At 42.3% G+C, this 12245-nt stretch overlaps 1 protein-coding gene across 2 annotated transcripts in view; it reads right to left on the bottom strand.

The window, feature by feature from the left end:
• LOC108113457 (MAM domain-containing glycosylphosphatidylinositol anchor protein 1) overlaps positions 1 to 12245 on the bottom strand; it is a 66299-nt gene that overhangs the window by 15012 nt on the left and 39042 nt on the right. Inside the window, exons 5-7 of one of the 2 annotated variants that reach the window (XM_017224037.2) lie at positions 2505 to 2663; positions 2320 to 2448; positions 2101 to 2251 (exon numbers count right to left, since the gene is read on the bottom strand). In XM_017224037.2, coding sequence (XP_017079526.1) covers positions 2101 to 2251; positions 2320 to 2448; positions 2505 to 2663 — 439 coding nt within the window. Of the gene's footprint in view, positions 1 to 2100; positions 2252 to 2311; positions 2449 to 2504; positions 2664 to 12245 lie in introns of those variants that run through there. The other variant, XM_017224038.1, reaches the window with a different exon arrangement.

Raw genomic sequence — 12245 nt, 5'->3', positions numbered from 1 at the left:
CGACATCGCAATTCTAAGTCACTCGGGGTGCCCAGGCCGAGCCACCACACAGCTAGCAAATCACCTCCTCATAGTTTGGCTATCTGATTGGCGGATTAACATAAATGAACAAAAATGTATAACACGCAGATTCCCCAAGTTAACGATGTAACGTACCTCGGCGTCCACCTTGACAGACGACTAACCTAGAGAAGATACATCCAATGCAAAAAAGAACATTTAAAACTGAAAGCCAACAGCCTCCACTGGATTCTTAACGCCCGTTCACCCCTGCGTCTGGAAAACGAACATAGACAATATACAGCGCGTCCAATCAAAAACCCTCCGAATTATCACTGGGGCACCATGGTATATTCGCAATCAAAACATCCACAGGAAAGATGAAATAGACAAAATATATAGCAAAGTTAAAAAAAAAAATAATTAAATAAGTCTGCCAGGCGTAAAAATCATCAGTAACCTTATTCCTCCAACTACATGCCAACAGAACACTCAAGTGTCGCCGCAACTATTTAGAACGGGTATGTATACGACTGTGGTGATGTCAAAAAATTCAGCTTCCGAATTTACAGGTCATGAGTGTATGAAATCGTTGGATGTATATCCACTTTATGCTTATAGGCTCCTGTAGAGCCAATTTCCATAAGCAACAACCCGCGAGATACACTGCAGGGGAATTCCATGACCGCACTACCAGCAAGCACTGGTAGTGCAGGATTACAACCTGCTACGTCATCCCACGAGAGAAACTTATATTCGTTTCCCGGCTTTCAGATGACACGTCTGAATCAGACGTATCGGCTTATATACAATCCAGGACTAAAGCCGACGTCAAAATGGTTAGCATTACCAAATTTAAATATGAATATATCGGAAAATTTATATTGTTAAGGTTATTAATTTTATTTAGCTAAGCCAAGAGTTCTAAGCAAAGTGTCGCGCTGTCCAACTCTCACCCTCTCTCCCGGTTACACTTGACGGCCTGGCAACTCCATCTCGGTGATGTTACGGTCTCGCTCTCTCAAGACTCTCTCAAATCGACCTGGGGTTATAAAACTTCAATGACTAAAGGCACTGTGCAACTACAGTGACTAAAGTTACTGAGCAACCTCCTTCAAAAAACTAATATCCTTCCTCCACCTTCCTATCAAAACACAAGGGGACCCGAAATTATTGTTTTTACTGCAACATGGCTAATATCGAACATTCTTAGCTCCGAAATTTTTAAAGTTGGTACGCATATATTATTATTTTTTCCGCAGTCGAACCTCGTCACTCGACCTTTTTTGAGTAAAAGTGGTATTTCTAGGCATCTTCACCGCGTCTGCTTTACGCTTCATCTGGTGTCCATTTAGGTCCGCTGTTTCTAACAATATTCATAAAACCTTCCACTTGATTTTAAAAATTCTTTTATTTTAATGTTCGTAGATGATGTCAAACTTAATAACCACTTACTATGTGGTGAAGCCCTTGATAAAACTAAAATAGTCGTCGACTTACGTTTCCTATTGGATGCCAAACTTAAGTTTTCCGACAAAATTTCTTACATGGGTAATGAAGCCAGGGGTGTGCTAGGTTTTATAAAAAGATGGTCGAAAGAATTCAATGTCCCTTACTTTACTAAAACTATCTTTGTCTCTCTCGTTTGTCCGAGCTTAGAGTACGGATATTGCGTCTGGAACCCCCAGTATCCCCTCCATCAATTTAGGCCCTTGGAGGACTTGCCGCCCAAGGCTAAAGTCGATTCTCCAGAGCAGCAAATTTGTCAACAACAAGATGGCAAAGATGGCAAGTTAAAGCAGTCGCCACAGGATCTGCGCCCCCAGTATGAGGAGCTGATGCGAATTAAACGTGACGATATCTAACTCCACACACAAGTCCATCGAAAAATTGAACTCGAATCGTGTTCGTATTGACGGTCTAAATGCCAAGATTCACGATCTTGAACACATTAACGCCACTCTCAATTTGCCGACTTGCAAATCTTAGGGAAACCACTTGCAACAGCTTACAATTTATGCAAGAGATAGAACAAAATATTCGCAAATGGCAAATAAAAAAATAAATATAACAGTTATTTAAGGTCTGTCCTGCATTTACCTATACTTTGATGACTCAGTGATCATTTGATCGTTTTCACGTGTCCAATAGTTAAGTGAGGTTGGGTTCGCCTCGATAAAACACTCAAGGGAAATATTAAAACCTACTGGTATGCCCACCAGCTGATGAGGTATCCAGACCATTGGCGAAACTGTATGAATGTACCCAAGGAAGTCATTCAATTAAAACATAAGTTATTTAGTTTATTTACCAACTTACAGTCGACGCTGACTTTGATCCGCTTGGATACGCTTGGTGGTACTCCGTTTGACGCGATACAAAGGTAGGCGCCCATATGCAGACGTGAAATTCGCTCAAGCTCAAGGGAATGCGTCTCAAAATCTTGCACTATTCAGAATCTTAATAAGTACATGAAGAAGAGGCTAAAACAGAAATGAACTTACCTTCGAGTGTCTTGTTAATCACTATTTTGTTGCCGTCATCTCGCTTCCACTTAATGGTTGGTTCGGGGCTGCCTTTCGCCTTGCATCGCAACGTCACGTTATCGCCTTCACGCACTATGATGTCACTGGAGGTAAGGGCATCGTCAATATTGGGCGGTACTGTGGAGATCAAGAAGGAGTATTTCGTGAAGTATATTTCTTTAATTAAAAAGTAAGAAAGTATTTTACCGTCTTGGAAGACATCGCTGCCAAGGAAACGACAACTGAATACAAATATTCGTACTATTTCGAATACTCTTCAAATAACTGTTGTAAATGGATGTTTCATCGCATCGATGATGTACATCGTTAACTCCAATGAGCTAATTTATATACAAATGCTTCAGATAAATTCATTGCACAGTATTAAGCCTTATGAGCGATGAATCCAGGTTCAGGCATTCATTCTTAATAAAACAAGAAGAAACGCCATTTGAGTGCCTCGAATATTAGATACCCAGCACTGTCATATCCAATTTTAAAATAACTATTTTGCTACTAGAAATTAACGCAGCACAACCTTTCGTCAGGAAGAGCATGTTTAAGAACTATGATGGCGTCACTGATCAAGTGAAGCCTTGTAGCCTGCACCTCCATTGTAATATTATGGACACCACAGAAATCAGCGGCTTGTCAGCGTTAGAGTAGACATTTTATACCCGCTACTCGTAGAGTAAAAGGGTATACTAGACTCGTTGAAAAATATGTAACAGGTAAAAGGAAGCGTTCCGACCCTATAATGTATATATATTCTTGATCAGTATCAATAGCGAAGTCAATTAAGCCATGCGCCGCCTGTCTGTCTGTCCGTATGAACGCTGAGATCTCAGGAACTATAACAGTTGAGATTAAGCATGAAGATTCTTGAGGCCCATACGCAGTGCAAGTTTATTTCAACATTCTGCCACGCTCACTGTAATGCTCACAAATCGCGAAAATCTAGACTCCCTGAAATCTCAGTGAATGTATAATAAAGATGCCAGCGCATCTTATAGTAGTGGTTAAACGGCCACACCCACTCCCCACCCACTCCACACCCATTTTGTAGAAAAGCTGATATCTCAGTAACTATACGTGATAAAACGTTCGGATTAAGAATGTCGGTTTTTATGATGCCCCCAATGCAAATTGTTTTTTTCCGATCCAGTCACGCCCACAAAACCCGAAAAACCAAAACAGTAAAAATCTCGAAAACTATAAGAGATAGAAAGTTGTGCTTAAGAATACGTGTTTAAGTGATGCCACTGAAACTTGGCACGAGTTTTCATTCGGCCACGCCTACTCTAACGCCCACAAACCGCGGAAAACTGTGGCGGACATGGTCACTGACGTCACTATCAGTTACTCAACATGCTTTCTCCGACTATAGGTGGCGCTTTGGAAATTTCCACTAGCAAAATTAATATTTTAAAATTGTGTAAAACAGTAACGGGTATCTTATAGTCCCGGCACTCGACTATAGCGGTTCTTCTTGTTATACCCGTTACTCATAGAGTAAAAGGGTATACTAGATTCGTTTAAAAATATGTAACAGGTAGAAGGAAGCGTTTCTGACCCTATAATGTATATATATTCTTAATCAGTATCAATAGCGAAGTCGATTAAGCCATGTCCGTTTGTCCGCCCGTCTGACCGTCTGACCGTCTGTCTGTCTGTCCGACTGTCCGTCTGTCCGTAAGAACGCTGAGATCTCAGAAACTATAAGAGATACAAAATCGTAGCGTTTAATCTTGTTTTTATTATAAACTTTCTTTTGTTGAGAAACTACAATAAGTTTACGACTCTTAACATTAAAATTCAACTAACAGTATATTAACACTGCATTCTGGTAGACGAAGACGTGATTGGTTGCTGAACCTTGCTTGACCTCGCGCCAGGTGGTTAGGGTACAAAAATAGCTTGGTTTCTTTCTGTTTCACGTTCTTTAACTGGTAGAATGTTTAAGTCGTGATGTATGTTTTCCTTTCGGTGCCCTGGTTATGGTTTTCAAGATCTTCGACTGAGCTCGTCAATATTGCTATTGCTGGCATTCCACCATAACTGGGAACCGTACATCCATATAGGTTTTATTACTGAGTTATGCAGCAGGCTAATGGGAGACTGAGCGTTGATAAGCCAATGACGGCTACTGGCTTTTGGCTTTAGGTGAGTTTCTTTCCAATTTCATAATTGGCTTATATAGAAGCTCAGGCTGATATGTTAAAGTTGACAAAGGAAACGCACTAGTGGCAAGATTTAATAGGAAGACATTTTTAAGGTGGTTGGCAAACGTGATGGCTCTGTCTGCATCGCCGTGTCACCTGTGGGATTTTTAATCGCATCACAGTTTCTTTTGGTAAGATCACAGTTGGGTGAGCTCTTCATAGTGAGTGTTTTGAACTAGAAGTTGACAATTACTCTATGCAGCGGCGGTGGACATATGCTTCTTCTTGCTTTAGAAAGTTGACCTGAGGCATGTCTTAAGCTTTGCTTAGCAGATGGCTATCGAGGACGAGCTGTTCGATTTGTAAATTTGTCTTTTTTTGGTTGCATTGTTTATTTATAGTTTGAGGTGTTGAAACTGAAGCTGCAGAGACGAATACAGACTCGAGTGAATTAACAATGCTTGTTCTTGGTTTTGATAATTGTATTATTGAGCTGCTTTCCTTTTGGATTACAGAGACAAGATCCCTAGTGTGTGTGCTTGGTATTGTAGTCTCTTGCTGCTATGAAATGGTCTCATAGGGAGATAAGAGTGGGTCCTAGTGGGGACCTGGCTGCAGTTGAGAAAAAGACTTCAGGGTTTGATCTGGACTGGCGGGTAGTAGTTTCTCTCTTATGAATGCGACTTTTCAGCTGGTCAACCGCTATAATAAGCAGTGTGATTGAAGTGTGATCATAAAGCTCTTCTCAAACACCGGGCAAGATTACAGTATGATCATGTATGGCCATATTTTTGACAGGGTAGGGCCGAGCTGCAGTGGCATCTCAGAAATACGTATTCCTAAGCCTAACTTTCTACCTCTTATAGTTCCCGAAATTTTTTCATTTTAGTTTTTTCTCGTTTTTTTGGCGTTAGAGGTTTGGTTTTCGTCGCAGTCAACGTTAACGTTTAACATTTGTATTCTTCTAATAATAAACAAAGAGGGACAGAAAAAGACCTGACTCATGGATGGATCTTTGAGACCACCAACCTGATACACATGATGGACAACAATAAGGTACCACGCGATGATCCTATCAACGCAATCGGATTAAAACTTCTCCCACCTTACAGCAAGAAGCTCGTCACGTTTTTTTCAATGGGTACATGCAAATGGGTCACTTTTCAGCACCATGGAATCGTGCGGAAGTGGTCTTGATATCTGATGCCAATTTCGCCTCCTACCGTCAAATCAACCAACTGCCAGCGCTCTCCAAAACGCTGAACAGGGTATTTATACCCGTTACTCGTAGAGCAAAGGGGTATATTAGATTTGTTGAAAATTATGTTACATACCCTGTAACCCTATAAAGCATGTCCGTCTGTCTGTCGGTATAAACGCTGAGATCTCAGCAACTGAAAGGATATAGAGTTGAGACTAAGCAGGCAGATTCTTGAGGTCCCTACGGTGCGCATGTTTATTTCAGCAGCCTGCCACGCCTATGCCAACTCCCACAAATCTCGAAAAAATTAAAATATCTGAAATCTATTGGAGCTGCAAAGTTAGGATTAAGTACGTATACTCTTGAGATGCCATCGCATCTTATGGTGACTGCCATCCGGCCACACCCACTCTTACGCCCAGGAAGCTCGAAAGACCGTTTTCGCTTTTTGTAGAAAAGCTGATATCTCGGTAACTTTAAGTGATAGAAATTACACGCCCTAGCTTCAAGGTATTGAGACTTATCAAAAGCCTAGGTTGCGCTGAGTCGTATCCGGATAGTAGTAAGTGCCGAAGATGACTGGCTACATTCAACGATTGCGACGGAAGATCAATTGACTTGACCTAGTGAACGTCTCGAAGATCGTATAGCTTCGTTTGGTAAATGCCGGAAATCTGTAAATCTAGTCTGACCGAGGTATCCTTATAACAGTGCATTCCAGCAGTCCACTGCATATATAAGGACTGCGGTTTTCCGTTCTCTCCGAGGTCATCTAGCAATGGAACATCGAGGCGAAGGTTAGAGATAAGCCGTCGTCGATGAATGCATACGTGTATAATGCCTGAAAGGAGCATAATAAGGATTTTTGTAGATATAAGCAGCTGAAGCAATACGATTAGTTAATTCATAGGAATAGGATTACCTTAGGAAGAGAATAAAAGGAGAACAGTGGAGACAGCTATATTTTTAAATTCAAAAGCGGGGCCGCGCCTTAGCTACGATGAACGGCCACACAACCCAGGGATTTACGAGTCACATTGACTCTAGCCGAAGGGGTGTATAAGGAGGACCGGTCAACCGTGATCAGGAAAGATCAACTTACGCGAGATGTAATCACCTTATATGAGGAACAGCAATCGTCACTTTTGGCAAGACTCAGCCTAGAGCTGAATCTAATAAATCTTCCGCGGAACGACGTTTATCGGTACCAGCCGATGCTCTCACGGAGAAGATGTACCGGTCTCTGCACTTTCTCACGTTGAAGGCCTACGGATCTCCACACTCTCTCACGTAGAAGATCTACGGATCTCTATATATCTCTTATTTATTCGATCTACGAATATTTACTCATCTCTTAACTAGCAGGTCTCCGGACCTCTCTGAGTAGATCCACGGAACCTCTTCTTACCTCTTAGCTAGCGTAGCTGGGGAGCTCGACTCATCCCTAACTCAATAGACCTCGGGACCTTATTCATCTCGGTCCCACCACACCATCAGCTAAGAGAGCTCGTCCACACCGGTGAGGAATCGTCTCCGCCAACTGTGAGGATTGTCACCCGACCTGGATCACTGAAGGAGAGCGTCGCCACATCAATCTCAAACTCTGTAACCCTATATGTCCAAATAAAACTAGAACCTATTCTTTACTGCAGTAGCCCACGCCATACTGTGGGTTGGACTCTTCTTTTCAGCAAGCAAAACTGACTCAAATAAATTTTTAAACGAACTGCTGGCAGCCGTGGAAATGTCCCGGCCACCCAAAGCAGGACCGTCACCACTCGTACTTGTCTACCATTCGCATACAAAGTCACTGGCAATACCCTGATTTGCAGTTCCACACTCTGTTGTCGATGTGGATGACACTAGATTGGACGGGATCCCTGCTGCCTTGATGTGACAGGGTATGTTGACCTTCTGGGCAGCCGTATATTCCGCAAGGATTGGTAACGCCGCACCTGTCTACATTATGGCTCTGGAAACATTTCAAGCGCAGACTCTACCTTCTAGTAGCATTCCAGCGATCGCGAATCGTCATCTCCAGGAATGCTGGACACTCCTGCAAGGTTATGCAATTGCGTATGCACAGCCGGCATGCTTGGCACACAGTGTACACATAAAGATTTTCAATCCTTCTTCCCTTCGTCCTTGACGATGAGCTTGGAACTATCACGTGGCTCGCTCCTATGCCACCTTCGATAGCTTCGCCCAAGTACAGACCGTTAGAGAGGTTTTTTGCATACCCCAAAACGTCTGCACCATAGATGGCACCAGGTTATTTAAGTACTGGTCAGACTTGGAGGCTTTCATCGTAGCGCAAGCATTTTGTATCTCCAAAGAGAAGTCCTCACCTACGCTTCAAGTTTATCCTCCTTCACTTGCGGAAACTGTTTAGTCTTTGTCACTAAAAAGTCAATGAAAATTTCGGGTCGCCAAAATCGCATTCGAAGCATGGTAATAATCTGCAAAACACTTTCCGCATGCAGCATTAGACTTTGAACTACGCCCTTGGCTGGTCCTTCTATCGTAAATCCGAATAGCTTTGTCATCTTTTCATACTTGCGATGAAGAAGGGCCAGCGCTATGGCTCTCGCTGTCAATTGTTCTTGGGATAGTCTGTCCACGGGCTTAACCACCGTAGCTGCTGAATTGAACTCTCTACTGGTAGAAAAGATCCAGGGGCCAGCGTGGGCTCTCTGCGTAACATTGTTGCTTCCACACCGGAAACGTCGCCAATTGTGTGTCATAAGCACTTTTAATTCCTAGGAATTATAAATAATATAACAATTTATTCTTCGATTTTAGGATCATTTTACTTTACGTCCGACTAAAAAGATGGGCCCCTAAGTAATGTGTCACATAACTTGCATGCTAACTTTATTCGTGTTAACTTATTGGCTAGAATGCCCACTATTTACCGATTTTACACGAATGCAAAAAGTTGAAAGATGGGCCGAAATGATTCAGAAACACGCCACAGATTAACTTTTAACTTTGAACATTATATACCTCTATAGCCGATTCGGTTCGCTCAGCAACTTCCCTCTTTGGCGTCATGTATTTAGTTTTTACTGTTGGGCTTCTGGTAGCTTTTGGATACTGCGTAATTTTAACCGACGTGGATGTTTAATTGTGAACTTGAATTTTTTTTTTATATAGCTTTGCTTTTATTTATTGAATCTACTCTTATTTTTGAGACTAACAATAAGTTGAGGAATCTTAACATTAAAATTTAACTAACAGTATAGTAAGACTGCATTCTGGTTGCGTGTCCCTCAGGTCGGTCGCTGGGTGGGTAGGTTATTGCGACGAAGGCGTGATTCGTTGTTCAACCTTGTTAGACCTCCCGATAGGTGGTTAGGGGGCCTTTTCTTCTGCGATCACTTCTTTTACTGGTAGAATGTTTAAGTCGCGGTGTATGTTTTCGTTGCGAACGTATCACGGTGCCCCGGTGATTGTTCTCAGGATCTTCGACTGAACTCTCTGAACAATGTCAATGTTGCTATTGCTGGCGTTCCCCCATAACTGGGAGCCGTACATCCATATAGGTTTTAGTACCGAGTTGTACAACATGATTTTATATTCAAGGCTAAGAGGTGACCGGGCGTTCATAAGCGAATGAAGGCTGCTGGCTTTTAGCTTTAGGTGTGTTCTCTTGGCTTCAATGTGCCGGAGCCATGTGAGTCTTCTGTCGAGATGTACTCCTAGGTATGTTACTTCGTTTGCTTGTGGGAGTAAAGTGTTGTTTAACGTAATCGGCGGGCAGTTTTGCCTGTTCAGAGTGAACGTAACGTGTTTGCATTTTAGTTCGTTCACTTTAATTCACCAATCTGATAGCCATTTTACAACATCGACCATATGACGAGCTTGCTGCTCAGTTGCTTGAATCGGGCATTTAGAGCGGCTAAGAATATCTGTGTCATTGGCAAATATAAATGTTGTTAGACGTGTGCTTGTCGGGATGTCTACTGTGTAGAGGACATACAGTGTAATCATCAGATATAGCAGTGTTGCATCTTACAACAAATTTTCTGTCGTGATGGTAAGACTCTAAAATCTTGTGGGTGCTGAAGGGGAGCATTGTCTTGATCTTGTACATTAGACATTCTAGCCAGACTCTATCAAATGCTTGAGAGACATCATAAAATATGGCAGTACAGTACTCTCGTTTTTCGAAGGCGTTTCGAATTTCTCATGTTATCCGGTTGACCAGCTCAATTGTTCCATGCTTTTCAAGAAACTCAAATTGGTGTGACGGCATTCCTTCCTGGATTCTCAGGTATGTGTTTATCCGAGTAATTAGGCATTTTTCAAAGAGTTTAGATAGGCAAAAGAGTAGGCTTGTCGGTATATATGACGTGGGGATAGTGTGCTCTTTCCCCGGCTTTGCTATCATTATTATAATTGACTTTTTCCATCTCACTGGAAAGTGGCCAAGTTTTGCGGTGGCATTAAAGAGCTGGGTGAGAGTGCAAACGGCGCAGTATCAATGATCATTTTTTGACTTATGAGGTCGCAGCCCGGGGATTTTTTCGGATTCAGTTGTCTTTTGATGATGCTTACGATTTCGTTTGGGTGAAACTCAATTGGCTCATGTTGAGGCTGGGGCTCATATGATAGAGTCGGCAAAGTAAACGCATTAGTGGCAGGATTTGGTTGGAAGACATTTTTAAGGTGGTTGCCAAACGTGCTGGCTCTGTCTCGTCACTGCGCGCCCAGCCGCCTGTGGAATTTCTAATAGGCATCACGGTTTCTTTCGGTAAGCTCAGAGTTGGGTGAGCTCTACATAGTGAGTGTTTTGCACTATTAGTTGACAATTGCTCAATGTAGCGGCGGTGGACATAAGTTTCTTCTTGCTGTAGAGCTTGAGCAAGTTGACGTGAGGCATGATTTAAGCTTTGCTTAGCAGATGGCGATCTGTGAAATTGCCATGCTCGACGTAAGCGTCGCTTTTTGAGGACGAGCTGTTCGATTTGTAGATTTGACTTCTTTTGATTGCATTGTGTGTTTATAGTATGAGGTGTTGAAACTCGAGTTGCAGAGACGAGTACAGATTCCAGTGAATTAACAAAACTTTCTACGTTGGCTTCATCGCTGAGGTGAGGACTTAGCTCAATGTGTGAGCTAATATACTTCCTGTACTTAACCCAATTGGTTTTATGTGAGGTCAGTTTTAATGGATGATCTCATGTTCCTGGATGTCGGAGTAGAATAAAAAGGACAGGCGAGTGATCAGATGAAAGATCCGAAAGGCATTCGGCGCTTATCATATTTTTAGGAATGTTTTTGGTAATCGCCAGGTCTATTAAATGTGGAAGTTTCTTTGGGTCTGCCGGCCAGTATGTTGGTGTGCCAGAAGAAACATAGTCGAGCTTGTTCTTGGCTTTGATAATTGCATTATAGAGCTGCTTTCCTTTTGGAGTCACGAGACGAGATCCCCAATGTGTGTGCTTGGCATTGTAGTCTCCTGCTGCTATGAAGTGGTCTCCGAGTGAGTTGAAAAACTGCATAAACTCATCTTCGGCTATGGTGAAGCGTGAGGGGCAGCATACGGCGGCTAGCGTTAATTTCTTGCCAGTATTTAGGTGTATATTTATGGATGTGGCCTGTAGGTAGTTTTTAGCAAATTTCGTTTGATAATGGTGCTTAATACGGCTCCTGATTAAAATTCCAGTCCCGCCTTACCATCTGGATGGTTTGTTCCATAGAATGAATATCCTCGCAATTGAAAATTGTATCTGTTTGTAAGTTGTGTTTCTGAAAGCAGCATTACGTCGATTTGATTGTCTAGTAGGAATTGAGCTAACTCGAGTTTATGCTGCGAAACGCCGTTAGCGTTCCACGTAGATATTCGTAGGGAAGTCATTATTTGGATTGTTGTGAAACCAGCATTTGTATTAATAGATTTTGGTTTCGCATCAGATCTTGCATTGTTGTACGCATAAACGACATAACCTCCATAAGGCTTTGTTGTTGACTGCATATCATAGCTTCAAAGTTACTTTTTGCTGCTCTGGCGGTTGATGCTGCTGAGCCGTGTTCGGTTCTTGGTATGCTGATTGCGGCAATGAGCTTTTTGAGGCTGGGGTAGACAGTCCTGATTTTAAAGCACTTCCGTATGTAACATTTTTAGGCAGAGTTTATGGGTCCTAGCAAGGATCTGGCTGCAGTCGAGAAGAAGACTTCAGGGTTTGACCTGGAGGCTATCAACTGTTTATTTTGCGTGCGGGCAGTAATTCCCCACTGGTGGATACTACTTTTCAGCTCACTTTCGTTAAATGGGATACAGACTCTCACTTTTGAATAGATTAATACTTAACATTCCTTTTGGGAAAAGGAATATTTTTTGATTTCTTAACT

The sequence above is a fragment of the Drosophila eugracilis genome, unplaced genomic scaffold, assembly GCF_018153835.1.
Source record: "Drosophila eugracilis isolate 14026-0451.02 unplaced genomic scaffold, ASM1815383v1 contig_1828, whole genome shotgun sequence".
Taxonomy (NCBI): domain Eukaryota; kingdom Metazoa; phylum Arthropoda; class Insecta; order Diptera; family Drosophilidae; genus Drosophila; species Drosophila eugracilis.
This window is presented reverse-complemented; position numbering and strand designations above follow the sequence as displayed.